We start from the raw sequence: 17660 nt of genomic DNA, 5'->3' as shown, positions 1-17660 counted from the left end.
AAACAGCAGTGCAAAAACGGGAAGACGTTAAAACACATTAAATTAATTGCTTGAATTGCAATATATCAGCAAGTGTTAGCTAGAGAAGGACCCAAAGAACTAAAGCTCAAATGCATAAAGCAGACGGCATCGCTTTTTCTCTCTTCTGACGAGGCCGTAAACTATTTGCGGAAATGACGTCACTTAGTTACTGTAACTATCGAGCCCACGCACTCATCTGTGCAGCGAGCTAAACAGCCGAAAGAGTCTCGTTTAACTCTTATCTTCAACGTTTATCTTTCTGAACAGCTTTTGGAGATTTAAAGCGAAACAAAATGAAGTACGTCAGTTCTGTGTTTTGGAGATTTTGCCTGACAGTGTCGCGGTCCCGCATGTTTTTTGGTGTGAATGTCAAAAGGTAGGCACTGCTAGCTGCATTAGCTGTATGAGTTTGCGTTGGCGTGCTCGAATCATGCATATGTACACAAGTTTTGTCTTGTTTCTAATAAAATAAAATATGCACATTAAACGTAGAGCACGCCAGTCTGCTGAACGGTTTTTTTTCTGTGGCAGCATTGCTAAACCATTGTTGCTAAAGCGTTGTTAAAGTTCGTGTCATAGAAACATATCCCTTGTGTGTGAATTATGAGCACCTTTGCTTTAAGAGTGTTAATTGAGTGTTTTCCTGATACCTGAACAGCTTAGCAGGGTCTCGAGCGTATTCATGTTTTGATTAATGCCAGAAAACACTACAGATACACCGATGATCGATTTTATATTGACACATGTCTGCTCGGTTATTAGTCCCCTCAATATTGGTGTAAGGAGTGTACTGATAAATGCTAAAATCTTTCCATAATTCTTTTACAACATTCCACTTTGTAATCATTGACTTTGCCCGTTATTATTATTATTATTATATACAAAAAAAAAAAAATATATATATAATATATATATATATATACATATATATAAATATAATATAATATATATATATATATATATATATATATATAAAATGAATTGTTGGATTTACTTACAAAAAGTTCATACAACTAAATCGTTATCTGTACAAATTACTCAATGTAGTTGCATGGAACCCACTTGACACTGCTCTTTTTAAGTAAATCCAACAACTTACTTTTTTGAGTGTAGCCAAAACTCAGTTAAATTAAGTTTGTGTAGTTACATGAGTTTTTAAGTAATGTGAACAAGGATGGTTTGAGTGGTTTGTTTTTAGTATACGCATTCAAAATGATTGTGTTAATTGTTGTTTAAGGATTTACTTAAATCATTTTCAAATCAATTTCAACAAACCAAAACAAAACAATAGTTAAAAACAGTCAGTTTTGCATTAATCAATATTTTAGCTGTCATTAAAAAAAATGAGCAGTCTGTAAAACAGTGGTTCTCCACATTTTTGACAAGGATTAAGGATAAGGGTTTATTTATTTATTATTTTTTACTAAATTTCTTCCCAATAAAATGTTTTAAAATCTTGGCATAACTAGAAAAATGTATGAAATAATTATATCGAATTTATGTAAGTTTTTTTCTAGGAAGTAGGAGGCCGAACCCCTCTACCTTTCTACAACCGTAGCTGTTAAGGGGGTGCATTAAAATAAGAAATACTGTAATGATTAATGATTGTTTTTTTGGTTTTTTTTCTTATTTTAAATCATTTTAAGTTACCTTATGGCCCTCTTGTTAGCTTGCTGAGGCCCTGTAGTGGGCCCCGCCCCCCGGTTTGAGAACCACTGCTCAAGAAAACATCAAAATAGTTCACATAATTCATTTTTCCACATGTTGAGTCTTATAACAGTTGCTCGTAGTATAAGTTTTTGAACCACAGCTTCTTTTTTCTTTCTCATTCAGGTTCCATTGAATGAGGGCACATTTGGAAGACACAGTACAGACATGTACAGCCCCAAAGAGCTAGAGGGAGAAGTTGACCACTCGTTCTTTGACAGTGACTGTGAAGCTAATGGACTTGATGGTTCTGAGGATGGGCGGCTCAATAAACAGAAGGCCTCAGAACGGCATGATGAGAGAACAGGAAAAGAGACCCATGTTTCAATGGATCAGATAGGGAGTGAAGTTAAAAGTGGGAGGAACAGTAAAAATAAAGCCAGATTGGAGGATGGTTCAAACCAGCAGGGCAGACAGGGACGGAGTGAACAGACAGAATATGAAAGAGAGCGACAAAGTAGTGATGCACTTTTCAAAGGCTCCTCAACACTCCCAAATGCCACAAGCTTAGAGACTATGAACAACAGCCAATCAGAAGAAGGATCTAGTGTGCATTCATACTCATCTGATGAGGAAAGAGAGCTGGATGAGAAGCATGCTGCTTTTAAACTCAGGAAAACCAATGGTAATGTTAACAGTGATGATGATGATGGATACCATCGTAGTAACGATGAAAGTGAGGACGATGTGAGATCAACAAAACATAAGAGACTGTCCCATGGAACACCTAAAAAATCTGCTGGTAAATTCCACAAGCTGAGCCACAGCCGCTCGTCATCATCTGATCCTGAGTCCTCCAACAGTAGTGAAGAGAGAAGCTCAATTCGCTCGCAGAAACATCAGCGGGTAGGTTCAGCTAACCAGAAAGAGCGACAAAAAGAAGTGGCAGAATCTGAAGACACAGTCACTGATGTTACACCTCTCTCAACACCAAATGTTAGTCCTTCACAGTCCATTGATGTGGTTCTGCCCTCTGAACCCTTGGCAGCAGATGTTCAACAACAACAGCCCAGTGTTGCAGAAGAGACGGTTGTGAATGATGGTTCGGACGGTCAGGGCAGTATAAGTTCTGAAGGAGAGAATGGATCAGGTTTGTGCAATTAATTGAGATGGTTTTTGTTGTTGTTATTGTTGTGGCTGTTTCTTAAGAATCTCTGTCTCTCTTCCTTGCAGTGTTTTTAAAAGTAGAGAAACAGTTAGACAGAGTACTTGTGATCTCCAGCCCTGGCAGTGTTGGCAGCAGCCGTAAGAACTATTCCTTCTCAAATGAAGAGGTACGAGAGATTGACCGGGAGAATCAGCGGCTATTACGTCAACTATCCAATTCCACGGCACGTTCACGTAGCGGCAGCTCCGCCTGCTCCAAAACCAGCAGTCGAAGGAGCAGTACACCAGCTATACGCCTTTATCACAGCGCCCTCAACAGACAACGAGAGCAAGAGCGAATCCAGAAAGAAAACCTGGTCAGTACAGATTCTTAAAGGGTTAGTTCACCCAAAAATGAAAATTCTGTCATTAAATACTCACCATCATGTCGCTCCAAACCCATAAGATCTTCGTTCATCTTCGGAACACAAATTAAGATGTTTTTGATGAAATTCGAGAGGTATCTGACTCGTCCATAGACAGCAGTTAAACCACCACTTTCAAGGTCCAGAAAGGTACTAAATACATTGTTAAAAAAGTCGTGACTGCAGTGGTTCAAACTTTATTTTTTGAAGCTACGAGAATACTTTTTGTGCACAAAAGCAAAACAAAAATAACGACTTTATTCAACAATATCTTCTCTTCTGTGTCATTCTTGTACGCTCTTTACATTCAGCTCTTCCAGGTTCTACGTCAGAACGCCGGTTCAGTATTGGCCGACGTTGTTCACATGAGCAGCACGACGCATGCGTGTGATGCTGACACAGGAGCCGGCCAATACTGAGCTGGCGTTCTGACATAGAACCTGGAAGCACTGAATGTACACACCATACGAGGAGTCATATAGCTCTCGGATTTCATAAAAAAATATCATTTTTGATCCGAAGATGAACGAAGGTCTTACAGATGTGGAGCGACATGAGGGTGAGTAATTAATGACAGAATTTTCATTTTTGGGTGAACTAACCCTTTAACTAGAAAATCTTACCTCTCCCTCCACTAGAGGGAGTTATTTCCTATCTTTTTAGTTATATGCAGGGAACTCCCCTTCAACATTGGATTAGATTTGAATTTTAATCACACTAAGAGCAACTACTTTTATAAGAGAGAAGCTTTAATTATTTTCGGCCTCAGTCAAGGTAGACTGAGGCCGAAAATAATTATGTGTGTGTGTTTAAGTGTACTTATGATGTACACTACCGTTTAAAAGTTTAGGGTCAGAAAGATTTTTTTTTTTTAAGAAAATAATTATTTTATTCAGCAAGGATGCATTTAATTGATCAGAAGTGACAGTAAAGATTTGGACATTTTACAATAAAGTCTTTTTTCAAATAAATGTTGTTCTTTTGAACTTTGTATTCATCAACGAATGTTGTATCATGGTTTTTCACAAAAACATTAAGTAGCACAACTGTTTTCAACATTGATGATAATAATAAATGTTTCTTGAGTGCCAAATCAGTATATTAGAATGATTTCTGAAGGATCATGTGACACTGAAGACTGGAGTAATGATGCTGAAATTTCAGCTTTGCTATCACAGAAATAAATTACATTTTAAAATACAAAATAGTTATTTTGAATTGTGATAATATTTCACAATATTACTCTTTTTACTGTATTTTTGATCAAATAAATGCATCCTTGGTAAGCATAAGAGACTCCTTTCAAAAACATAAGAAATCTTACTAACCCCAGGCTTTTTGAACAATGTTATTTTTCTATTCTGTTGTTTACAGTGCTCTTCTACTCAGACGCCCCAGTATGTATCACCAAATGTTCTTTGGAGATTTTATTCATTCATGTAATGATGTTTATTTTAGTATTCTGTGAAGTGTGCGTGGGGTGGGGGGCGCTGTCAGCCACAGCCAGTGAAAGCAGAGAGACAGTTACCACCTCACTCAGACGAGAAGAGACAGGTGGAAGCAGTTTTGCGCACATGCTGGTCTTGACATTATACTGAATTCACCCCGTACTTTTCTCATCTAAGCTTCAGTGAGTGAGAGAGAGAGTATTATGCAACTCATTTTCATTGGAATAAAATATAATTTAAAGGGATTACTGCAATTCACCCGAAAATAACATTTTGCCATCATTTACCCACTTTTTGAAACCTGTATGATTTTCTTCTGATATTGTTTTTTAGCTTTGTGTTGTTTGCTGATAATCTTTCTATCCGCTGTAGCTCACAAATTTCATTTGTTTGAGAGCGAGTCAATGATGAGGATCTGTCTGGTTCTGTGCTTTTGGAAGCAACATAATGTTTGCGTTTTGAACTCTCTTAACCTTGCTTGTTTACTGTTACACATGCATATTCTCTCTCTCTCACTCTCTCTCTTTCGGTCATCCTCACAGAGCCTTACGATGTCAGATCCTCCTGTCAGTTTTTATTGAAGAAAACAGAAAACTGAAAATAAAATTCTCCTTAATCAGTGGAAGCAGGGACTATGAGCTGAGACTCCGACTGCATGTTCCTCCAGGTCTTGTTAGCGTTTTACTGCCTAGCAACTAATGCTGGAACACAATAACAAGAGTACAAGACAGTCACTCTCTTTCTTTAAGAGCACTGAGCGAGCTGTCCTCTATCTTCACCTTTACTCTATTTCCAGTCCCTGCTCTTTTCATGGGTTTTGCTTACTGAGTGGTTTCCAAAGGGGTGTTTGTACATACGACATACGGAGGCATGACAGCCTGTGACATTCTGATCCTCGTGCACAGGTTATTTTTATTCTCAATGGTTCACTGTGGCTTTTCAGAGTTCATAGTTGTAGTCTGCTCTCTTGTTCATCTTGTTTGAGGCAAGTTAATGTAAGTTCATAGATGTCTGAAAGCTTTTAGCTTTAGGGTGAACACATAAAATCAGTCAAGAAAATTTACCTTGTCATATTTTTTCCTAAATATATAGAAAAAAGAAATGTTTTGCTAAAATTAAGTTTTTTAAGGACTATTGTGGTATTTTTGTGACAATCAAGCACATTTTTCCTCCCAAATTCTCATTACTGTAATAAAAAAAAAAAAAATTATGTATATATAACATATATATATATATATATATATATATATATATATATATATATACATACATACATACATACATACGTACATACACACTGTATTGCCAAAAGTATTGGGACACCCCTCCAAATCATTGAATTCAGGTGTTCCAATCACTTTCATGGCCACAGGTGTATAAAATCAAGCACCTAGGAATGCAGACTGCTTCTACAAACATTTGTGAAAGATTATATATATATATATATATATATAAAATATACAGTGTATGTGAACAATTGTGAACCTTTTTTACGGTATGGTAGTATTCATTAGATAAGTTAATTTACTTGAATTGTGAAATTTTAATTTAAAATTACATGTTCATTTAAAAAAAAATGTAATCAATTATTAAAAAACAATAAATATTTTATTATACTATTAATATTGTTAATATTTTACATAATTTGTTTTACATTTTTATTACAGTATAATGCAAAATCTAATGAACATAATGTTCTTCATGATGTGAATTATTGTTTAGAGTTGTATGTTATTTTTTTCAACAATTATTTTACCATAAGGATTTTGGCCAAGCTAAATAACTGGCATTCTTGGCCAGCATGTTAATAATAATACATATTAATTCATGTTGTAATTCAGCAAGCTCAAATTTTGAATTCAGTTCAGGAAGTGAAGTACATTTTTGACCTGGCTGTGAAGACTGCATAACACAGGGTTTAATAGAAGGTATCCTTAACCAATTCAGTCACAAATAATTTCAATTGAACAACTAATTTGTTGCCTGCAAAATATTTACTATTGCAGAGGGGTGATTATTTTGGACACTGAGGATAATTTATTGTATTTGTAAATATTTGTGCTTTCAGGCATTTCTGAAGCGTCTAGAATCTGTGAAGCCCACTCCTGGTATGACCCGAGATGAGCAGCTAGCTGATTATCAGCGCCAGAGCCGATACCTGGGAACACGTGTTACAGCTCTTCCACCAGTCAAAGTCAAATCCAACAAGACATCTGGTACATGCACACACACAACACAAACTTAAGCCAAAGTTTCCATGAGGCACTTTGAATGAAGACATGTTCAGTTGTCTGCATGCCATCACTATTACATCAGCCCATATTCAACTGTGTTGCAGATTCCAGAAATAAGTTGGGCTATAGATTATATAATACATACTTTTTTTTTTTTTTTTTTTTTTTGATTTCAGTAAAACCTTTTGACCTTAAGTACTACTTGTGAAGTGGTTCGCTTGTATGAGATGTTTTGTACTTGTTTCATTTCAGTGATAATTAAAATCTGCCATTGCAAATGACTACTTTTAATTGAAGTCCCATCTGATTTTATTTAATTAAAGGTAGGGTAGGCAATTTCAGAGAGGCAAGCTAGCTTTGAAAGCATTAGATCCCACCCTCCCTTCAGAGCATCTCCAAAGCCACGTCTCCTTCAAAACACATGAACGCGCACAGCCAGAGCAGAGTCTGCAAAGCATCACGAGAGACGGCGTTAAATGACCTCATGTCGCAAAGCACATAACATTACAGTAATAATGAACAAAAACAACTCACATTACGGTTACAGCATGACGTGAAAGCAGCATAAGCTCGTTTTTTTGGTTCAGGAGGAGCTGTAGAAGGTGGCTGCTGTTTGTGGAGCTTAAAGACTGTCTGTCTACAACTCTGCATAGACTTACGGAATGCGCTGATGACATGTGATGTCTGTGCGAGCAGGGTGCGCGGAGGTATGCAAATAGATATTTTGACAGGCAGGTCGGACATCCTATCATTGCATTCGGACCGAATGCAATGATTGGACTAAAATTTTTTTGGTCCTGAGACTTCCACAGAAGATATATGCACATTTTTTAATATTTAGACTTCTATTATTGATTGCTATCAGGATGTGAAGCGAGTTTCAACCAGAATAACAAAAAGTGATTATAAAAAAAATTGCCTACCCTACCTGTAAATGTTAGGTAGGTCTTTCTCCATTATTTACTGATAAACAAGTGTTTAGCCACTGAATTTGAATACAGACAACTGTTGTAATGTTGATTAGCTAAATGCTTTTACTGCATGCATACATTTAGTGCTGTTAAAAATATTGAATATTGTTAATCTCAAATGAACCTACCAATAATGCAACTCCTGTCTTTCCATGAACGCAGGAAGGACTTCTAGACCTGGCAGTAGTCCTCACAAAGCTAGACCGGAAACTGCTAAACTCAGCAGAGTAAAACCGCGGCCTGCATGGTCCTGATCCCCAAAATTTTCCTTCACTTTCTCCGTTCCCGACCCTTTCACTTACATGTTCTGCTCTGAATGTAAGTAGAAAATATGACTGCAGGTCACAACATGAAGCATTCTGGACAAACTGCTTAAGCTCACGTTAATTTGTCTAGTTATGGATTGATATAAAAATGAAATATTTGTCAGATAATCTACACAGCTAAATATTTGATAAAATTAATTACTTGAAAATGTGTGGATTATATACATTTTAGATATTGTTGTAGACTAAATAAATCGAATCAAAACTGTTTGGGGACCATAAAGTGTGATATTCCATTTTCTGAGACATTCAAAAGTAAACCAGTGCCTATATTTGACAGACAACAAAAATAATTTATATATGTTTAAGCTGTGTATAATTTTAAAGTCACTGTTGCCGTTATCAGAATAATTAATTACATGATGCATCTGTCCGAAACTGTAAATTTATGTGAAATAAATACTTTATTAGTTATGGTAATATCCAGTGTTGTTACATTATTCAGAAAGCAAAAGTGGTTTGTTTATTGACCCAGCTGTATGACACTTGAATACCTGGCATGCTGATATGAAGTGCCACACATGCTCAGACAGTGTTCCATCAGTTACAATCAATGCAACAATGCCAGTTATTCACCTGTCACTCTTAAATTGTTTTTGAAAAGGCTGACTGACACTTGTTGACACATAGCAGACTAACAAGGCTACTATGCAAACACAGAGACTGGCAAGGTAATCATTGTTGCAGAAGACATTGACATGTCGTTTGACTCGCGTTACTGTAACTAGTTACTGTTACTAGCCTTTAAAACAAACATTACAATATATATTTCTTTACAGATTGCTATTTAATGTGCATTCAACATGAAGTAATGCTTTTATTTACTTTTTAAGATGTTTATAGTTTATAATCTTATATTATCCTTATAATATGGTATATAATTTTATAATTGCTTGTATTATAATATTATATTATGAAATTGTAATATTTATATACTACCATTGAAAAGAAAGGTTTGGGGTTGGTCAGATTTTTAAATGTTTTCGAAAGAAGTCTTTTATGCTCACCAAGGCTGCATTTATTTGATCAAAAATAAAAATGGTGATATGAAATATTTTTACATTTTAAAATAGCTATTTTCTGTTTTAATATATTTTAAAATGTAAATGATTTCTGTGATAGCTCTGCTGATTTTTCAGCAGTCTTCAGTCACATGATTCTTCAGAAATTGTAATATGCTGATTTGGTCCTCAAGAAACATTTTCAAAAACATTTGTTGAAAAGAGTTGTGCTGCTTGTGGAAACTGATACCTTTTTCAAGATTCTTTCATAAATAGAAAACAGCATTTATTTGAAATAGAAATATTGTTGTAACCCTATATATGTCTTTACTGTCACCTTTGACCATTTTAATGCATCCTTGCTGAATAAAAGTATTGATTTCTTTAAAAAATGTCTTAAAAAACATCTTACTGACCCCAAACACTATATATTCTGTATTTGATGTAATATGAGTGATGAAATTTCAACAGTTTTTCTGAATTGCTTCTGTTCATTTAAATGTTCGTGAAATGATTTGAACTATGAAGCCTATATGAGTCCATTATCATTACTGAGCTGTAACTTTTGACCTTTTTTTAAAATTATTCTTATTCTAATCATAAAATCATGGCAGGGAGAAATATTATAATGTCAAAGAAAGAAACCACAACAGAAACAAACAGAAGTTGTATTTTCAGCTTTATTCTTATTAAAAGAACATATAAGGTGGAATAAACCACAAGAACAGTCAGCTTTCCAGTGTACAGCCACTTGCTTCAGTCTGGGAGTGTTCAGCTAGCTACAGAAGAGAAGAGCCACTGTAGAACATGTAGACTCTCAGAGTTATGACGGATTGATTCAAATAAATAAATGAGAAAAAAAAACTTTCAATCTGATCAGACTGAAAGTCATCTAAAACTGAGGGGCAGTAGACAGAGTTAAATATATTTACAAGTGTAGGGGTGGAGGGTGCAGTGGCCACCTACGATCACATGATCACAATCCACCCCTGGGCCAGCTTGACTAAGTACACTTCCCCTACTTCGCCCTGGTTGTTAACACTCTACACAATTAAGACATACACAGTGCTCAGGGGTTCCTTTGATGGAATCGACATGAGGGATGGAGAATGTTTATGTGTACTTCTTGATCTCGTCATACAGAACCAGCACAAATGCGCCACCCATGCCTCGGAGCACATTGGACCAGGCACCCTTGAAGAAAGCTCTGGCACCCTCATCCTTAGTGATCTTTTTCCAACAGTCGATTGTGCCCTTGTACATAATGTCAGCTTTTAAAAAGAAAAATGTGTTAGACTGATCATTGAGCTGTTTTTATAATCAAACATAAAATCCATAAAACATTAGTTTGTGATAAAATTGCACAATCCTTTGGCTTACCTCCTTTGCGTCCTGACTGCATCATCATACGACGTCTGACGGTGTCGAAGGGATATGAAATGATACCTGCGGCAGCTGTGACAGTCTGGGCAATCATCCAGCTGATGACAATGTGTGTGTTCTTGGGGTCTGGCAGCATACCTGAGTGATAAAGTTCGGCAATGTCACTGAGTTGTATTTAACAAGCAATTTATTTGATCCATGTCAGATGTTCCCCAATAGTTTCTTACCTTTAGCTGTATCATAGACACCGAAGTAAGCAGCTCTGTAGATAATAATGCCCTGGACAGACACATTGAAGCCAAGGTAGAGACCCCTTAAACCATCAGACTTGAAGATCTTGGTAATGCAGTTCCCAAGACCAGTGAACTCTCTCTCCGCTGCGCCTTTGCCGATATCAGCAGCAAGCCTTGTCCTGGCGAAATCAAGAGGGTAGACAAAGCACAAAGAGGTGGCACCGGCGGCACCACCAGAGGCCAGATTACCAGCGAAGTAACGCCAGAACTGGGTCTTCTGGTCCACTCCACCAAGGAAGATCTTCTTGTACTTGTCCTTGAAGGCAAAGTTGAGGGCTTGTGTGGGGAAGTATCTGATGACGTTGGCAAGATTGCCTCTCCAGAAGGACAGGAATCCCTGCTCTTTGGGAATTCTCACTACACAGTCGACAATGCCTTTGTACTGTGTCTCGACAGTGATCTGTCTGCTGGCATGCTGGACCTGTGAAGCAGCGCAGTTTCAGTTGGTAAGTGGAAGAAAGCACATTTGATATCATTGTGGTCGCATTTCACTTGTGAATTATGGAATATTGATTTTTGAGCTGTAATTTCATTTATTTCCGTGTGTTAATGTTGCATGATCATCCTGTGTAAGTGAGCCACAAAACTTCACAGTGTGATTTTTACATTTCAGTTCAGTCTGTCCACGTGCGCGAGCTGCACTTGGCGTCACACCCCACTTGCGCGCGGGGTTTAAGTATTGGGTTGCAGCTTCCAGACTATTTTTAACTTTAAACTTACACCAAATATTGCTGCTCTTCGTAGACACGATCTTAACACACATGATTGGCCTTTATGAACACTGACGGACAGAGTGACGGAAGTCTTCAAGGTCAAATATTTAAATGTATTTATTATTATTTTTTTATTATTTATTTATTTATTTTTTTAAGCAAAGGCAGTACTTAAATGAGCAAATAACATTAATCAAACATTTACTCTTTGCTGAAATTACACTCTTTTTTTTTTTTTTTTTTGTCAGTTCTTAGTAACGCTTTATAAAGTAGCACCATGGACAGCGCCATAATTTGTAGGCCTTTGTATTATCAGCTAAACTCCCCTGTTTAGTCTATTATGTTTGATTAATCGATTCAAATTTTACCGAAACATTTTTAAACTAAACTAACTTTCCATACAAGTTCACTGCACCCTCTTTCTAATATATGCAGTTGTGACTTGCATGCAACTTTTTTCAAGCTATTTACGAGGATATTCGCTCAAATTGGGAGATTATTTATTCTGATTTTAAAACGTACCTGCAGTAACAGTTTGACCCTTTCAATGGGGGCCACAGCTGTCTTGGAGATGGCAGCGGCCACACCACCGGCCAAGAAATCCTTCAAGAAGCTGATTACTGCGTCAGACATGATGTCCTATCTCCTGGAAGACAATCTCACCACCAAAGGACCCTATAAGAACCCCTGAGACGCCCCTTCAAATGGACGAGTGCTCGTGTTTGCTCTCAATATATCCGGACTCATTATCGCGAGAGGAGCAGATGATGGATCTACAAGGGACCAAACAGAAACTCAAAGCTGAATAAATATCCCGGGTCAGAGGCCATGAGTCTTGCGCAAGTTCCTTAATGTCCTGGGTCATGGAATTGGGGACGTTTAAAGGACAAATTTAAGTTCTCACATAGCCTACATAGGCTATTTATTACCAAAATAACTGTCGGATTTATATTTTCTTTTTTTCCGCTGGAAAAGGATATTCTATCATTTATAATATATTATTGAGAAACCATATTACATGAACTTTGTCTACCTTGCATTGTTTTACAGGAATATTACTGCATATGAAATAAATTAAAGTAAATAGTAAAAGCTGTTTTGTTTACTAAATTATGTCGGCCTATTCTAAATTCAATTTATACTTCCAGGATAAAGTTGATCGATATTTGTAAATGTCACAGGTCAATGTAAATCCAGTCAACATCTGCAATATTTTAATGTATTTTTGTTCCATGTATTCAGTTAATGTTTGCTAATGTTTACTTTAAGTCTGGTGTTAAAGGTATCATTTGAATTTTCATTGTGATATTTCAAATTCTCTTGATTGTTTCTACATAAAGTAAGTTATTTTTTATAGAATCAGGGTCCTAAAGGTCAGTATCCCTAAAATGCAAGATACACTGTAACATTAAGGTGAATACAAAATTACAGTTGGTAGATTCGCGATGGAACACAAATAAAACCTTAAACTCTCCCCAAAGAGTTTGTGATGCCACAACCGTTGTAAATACTAATTCATTTCAATGTGATAATCTTAAGCTTCTGAACAATGTTAGGCATTGCGTTTCACGCAAACTTATTGGCAACAATTAGGGAGTGTTGCATTTGTTTGCTTCCTGAAAATTGATCAACAAACTAAGCTACTTGAAGAATTAGCTATATCTTATTTTGCTGATCTCACCCTATACATATTCTACGATAAGTTACACTTTGAAGCTCCCAGTGACCTGCACTCGCAACTGTGTCACGTGACAGACTGTCCCAAAAATGCGCAGGACGTTTTCTGCAGCTGTTTAATGTTAAACTGATTTATTGCATAGTGAAAATAAGCTTAGTTTTTTTAATTTATTGTTGTCATTTAGGCACAATGCTGAAAATACTAATTAACGTGTTAAAATTGCTGCCTATACCCAACAAATATGGGCTACAACTTCAAAGTTTGGATGGCAGGCTATAACTGTACCTATGTGTGGTCACACTTACAGCTTTTACAAAAGTAGTTACATAAGTTCGTTCTGAGTAATATGTATTGATTTTTTAATTACTGAATATTTATAACATTTTGAAAAAGCGCTATACAAATATGCCTAAATGTGAATTGAAAAATAATAATAATAATAATGTTGTAGTGTGTTACGATGTGCGTTCAGAGCACATGCGCATTCTGATTTTAGATATTTGAAACCACTACCCCATTTTTTCTCCCCTCAGTCTGTTAGTTAGGTCTGTTGCCTGGCTACAGTACAGCCGTATTCTTCTTGAGTGGTTTTGAATGTTACTAAAACAATGTGGGAGACTCTTCTTTACAACACAATGAGAATTTGATTTGGGTGCCAGGACTGTAATGACACATCAGCTCAAATGTCCTCAGTCACAGGAACAAAATTATTTTATTCACTTTCTTTTATTTTTATTCACTCTCTCTCCTTTGAAACTGGAATATTAAGCCCAGAATTAATAAACATGCCAGCTAGAGATCGCCAAGTGTTTGTTTCTGTTATGTTTGCATTTTATTTTGTTAAATCACTACTAAGTATGTGGTGGGTTTACTTGAAAAGCGCAAAAAATGTAACGAATTATTATTATTAGCCTATTATTACTTTAGGTTGGAGTCAAAACGGACCCCAAAAGGGAGTTAAATCTGTCAAAACCTTTCTTTGGAAATGATTAGGCCTAATGTAGGAACATAAATCCATTCTTTAATTAAAAATGCTAAACGTTTTCTTTTAAGGATTGGGTTGGGATTCGATACATTTACATAAAAAAAAAAAAAATCATAGTATGTCTTTATTTAAATAACATCACGCGCCTTTAGGATTTGCAACCCTAGGCGCGAGCGCTTGCTGTTGCTAAGAGCAACTCGGCTTCTCTTCTGTAATAAAACAGTACGCAGACAGTATCTCCTCTCATAAAAGTTCTTCAACATTGTACTACACGGAACTTTTGACATTCAAGCCATTTTAAAGCGACTGAGTTCGATGCGTAATTTATCAAATTTAATCTCTTTTCTTTGTGTTTAACGCATATTGGAAACGGGCTTCCCAGGATAGTTGACTTAAAAAGTCAGGATGTCCACGGTGGCTTCTGTGCGGCTCCCGGCCATTCAACACCCTTTATCAAGACTTGGAGATCCAGATCTCATCTCTCTCCGGGGTTTTTCCACAGACTGCGGCAGAGAACAGAGAGGCTGGATGCCTCAAAGAGGAACCAGACCTCAGTCTCCAGGGACGGAGAGCCTGGATTCTGCTTTTCGCAGTGAGAGCAGCAGAAGTGATAGAAGTTCTCTGATGGAGAAAGGGAAAAGAGGAGGATTAGATATTCCAGAACAAATCCCCGAGGGAGACGAGGTCATCCACGACCAGGATAAAGCCAAACTACCTGCCTTCCGTGAGTCACTAGCCTGACATTTATGCGGTTTGTATGAAGGGGGCTGCACCACCTACAGCTGCTGATAATGGAATAGTAATGCTTTGTGAATTTATGGTGGTCTGGCTGTCGGATAAATCAACATTTCAGCACATGAAACAGAGTTAGAGGACACATAATTTGCTGACTGTGAAACATCTATCTATCTTTCAACACAACATAGCCTATACAAAAAAATAAAACATTTCGAGAAACATTTAACGGAACTTTTAGTCATGAAAATCTGATTTTTTTTTTTTTTTTTTTTTTTTTTTTTTTTAAAAAGGTTTACCAGTTCTTGCTTCTTAACCACCATAATTCGTAAATTTAATAAATATTCAGACTGTCACGTGTTCAACCACACGAGGGCGCTATCTCATCAGAGGAATGAATTGTCTAGTGGTCAGTGGAACTTGAGTATCTTCTTGTTCAGACTTGAGCATTTAAAGCAACAGTATCCTGCAGGAACATTTACGGGTCTATAAAATATTATTATTTAAAAAATATATATTTTATATGAAAATATTTTTAATTTACACAATTCTGTTATGATATTTTCATGACAAAAAAGTTTTGAAAGTTTTTGATATTTACCTTGGTCCCCCATTCAAGTAAATAGCCTAATGGATGTTTTAAATATAGTAATTTGTATGCATGTTTGTCTGGTTTGTGTGTTTGGTATAGGTCACAGGGCAGCATCAGAGAATCGATCCATTAGTAGGGTTTCTCATTTGACATCCAGCACTGGTCCATGGATGACAGATCAAACTGATCAGGTATTACACACATTTACTTATTTTCACACTTTATATTAGGTGTCTTTAACTACTATGTACTTACATCAAAAATAAGTACAATGTACTTATTGTGTTCATGTTGTATTGCAAAACACTTTTGGGAGGTGGGATACTGGTTAGGACAGGTTTGGTGGTGTTAAGGGTTCAGGTGTAAGGGGAAGGTCAACCGTGTAATTATAGATGTAATTACAGAAATTATTTACATATGTAATTATATGAAGGTATTGTAAATGTATAAACATATATGTACCCAATAAGTGCATTGTATCAAATAATTCAAGACACCTAATATAAAATGTAACATACTGTGTAATGATATGTTTATGATTATTGGATTAAAAGATGCAGCGGCTTACTATTACATACAGTAGCCCCAAAAGTAGTATTTATGAACCAGTATTTGAACACTTAATACATGAATATCATTAAGTTTGATAATAAAATATTAGACAAAGTATAATTTAATTTAAATAATTGGTTAGCTTTTACATTATAAAATGTACTGCTTAATAATACTGTTTACTGTAAATAAAGATAAAAACACTAATGGTCAAAAGTTTAGAGTAATTAAGATTTTTAAAATGTTTTTTTTAAAGTCTCTTATGCTCACCAAAGCTGCATTTTTTTTTATTTTTTATTAAAGCTGTAATATTTTGAAATATTATTAATTTGAAATAATTTGAATATCTATTCATCAAAGAATGCTGAAAAAATGTATCACTGTTTCCACAAAAATATTAAGCAGCAAAAACCGTTTTCAATGTTGTTGATGATAATAATAAGGGCCATTATTAATATTTAAGCACAAATAATACTTGATAATAACTGAACAACAAATCAGCATATTAAAATGAATTCTGAAGGATTATGTGATACTAAAGACTGGAGAAATGACTGCTGTCACAGAAATAAGTTAAAATATATTAAATCAGTTCTGTTAAATTGTATATTTAACAATATTACTGTTTTTACTGTATGTTTGATCAAATAATTTGTGAGCATGAACTTCATTCAAAAACATAAAAAATATGAATTATTCCAAACTTATTTATCTGTCTTCATACATCCACTCCATCTGTAGACCAGTTTGTTAAAAATGATGGCAAAAAAAAACTAAGATAAGTGAAATTAATGCTGAGAAAAAGCGATTGCAGATGCAACCTGGTTTAAATTTTTGTTTAATGCAATTTTAAAAATATGTATTTTTGGAGCCACTGTGCACAAGTTTGCATAGGTCTCCATGCACAATGTGATTCTACAGAGTTTAACTTTATGCAGTGCATTAATACAGGCATATTCTCAAGTATCCCCATGTGCTTTCCTCTCAATGACAGTGTTGCTGGCCTGTGTTCCTCCTTTTGACATCAAAGCCTGGCATTATCCCATTGAGAAAGAAAGCTACTGCTCATGTAGAATAAAACACAAGAACTGATAAAATCTCAGCTGCTGCTCAGTGGTTAACACCAAAGTATAACCGAGTTTACCCAGGAGAGATATTAGCAAAGAGCGATAAAGAGGAGAAGGGGGGAGTATATGTGCAAATGGGCGTGTGAGAGAGAAAGTCCTGCAAATCTGCAGGTGTCTGTCTTCTGGAGGGGGTGTTGTGTGTGATTAACCCTGCCAGTCTTATCCCTGGGGTCCTGTCTGTCTGACCGACTGAACCCAGCACACAGGCCCCCTCGACTCCGCCTGGTCACGAGAGCTGCCTTAGTCACACAGTGGGGGTACACACACACACATACACACACACACCCGTCACAAGAGTCAGAGTGGGTGTATGGATGAACACTCAACCCCTCCATCCCATCCCCTCACAAAAGAAGCTTGAAATGCTGTCACTCATCATATTT

The 17660-nt window shown here is 36.2% G+C and overlaps 3 protein-coding genes across 4 annotated transcripts in view; 2 read left to right on the top strand and 1 right to left on the bottom strand.

The window, feature by feature from the left end:
* Positions 1 to 184: 184 nt before the first annotated feature.
* Positions 185 to 8638, top strand: cfap97 (cilia and flagella associated protein 97). 2 transcript variants are annotated; one of them, XM_051890096.1, is made up of 5 exons: positions 187 to 397; positions 1855 to 2818; positions 2902 to 3191; positions 6756 to 6903; positions 8055 to 8638. In XM_051890096.1, the coding sequence occupies exons 2-5, from the start codon at positions 1897 to 1899 to the stop codon at positions 8144 to 8146; spliced, it is 1452 nt and encodes a 483-aa protein (XP_051746056.1). In that variant the 5' UTR covers positions 187 to 397; positions 1855 to 1896; the 3' UTR covers positions 8147 to 8638. The 2 variants fall into 2 exon arrangements, with proteins under 2 accessions (XP_051746063.1, XP_051746056.1); XM_051890103.1 differs by lacking the exons at positions 6756 to 6903; positions 8055 to 8638 and adding an exon at positions 4614 to 5858 and having other exon boundaries at positions 185 to 397.
* A 1243-nt stretch (positions 8639 to 9881) lies between these two features.
* slc25a4 (solute carrier family 25 member 4) lies at positions 9882 to 12327 on the bottom strand. The gene is made up of 4 exons (XM_051890148.1): positions 12131 to 12327; positions 10830 to 11316; positions 10600 to 10740; positions 9882 to 10490 (listed from the first exon to the last, which is right to left on the bottom strand). Exons 1-4 carry the CDS (start codon positions 12239 to 12241, stop codon positions 10333 to 10335), a joined length of 897 nt encoding a protein of 298 aa, XP_051746108.1. The 5' UTR covers positions 12242 to 12327; the 3' UTR covers positions 9882 to 10332.
* Positions 12328 to 12459: 132 nt separating this feature from the next.
* The window catches only part of si:ch211-197n1.2 (EF-hand calcium-binding domain-containing protein 6), a 37647-nt gene continuing 32446 nt past the window's right edge, over positions 12460 to 17660 (top strand). The window contains exons 1-2 of the mRNA XM_051890083.1: positions 12460 to 14995; positions 15698 to 15789. Of these exons, the coding sequence (XP_051746043.1) occupies positions 14677 to 14995; positions 15698 to 15789 (411 nt within the window). The 5' untranslated portion in view covers positions 12460 to 14676. The remainder of the gene's footprint in view (positions 14996 to 15697; positions 15790 to 17660) is intronic.

The sequence above is a fragment of the Ctenopharyngodon idella genome, chromosome 1 (assembly GCF_019924925.1).
Source record: "Ctenopharyngodon idella isolate HZGC_01 chromosome 1, HZGC01, whole genome shotgun sequence".
NCBI classification, from domain to species: domain Eukaryota; kingdom Metazoa; phylum Chordata; class Actinopteri; order Cypriniformes; family Xenocyprididae; genus Ctenopharyngodon; species Ctenopharyngodon idella.
The sequence above is the reverse complement of the archived record's forward strand: the minus strand, read 5'-3'. Positions and strand labels throughout refer to the sequence as shown.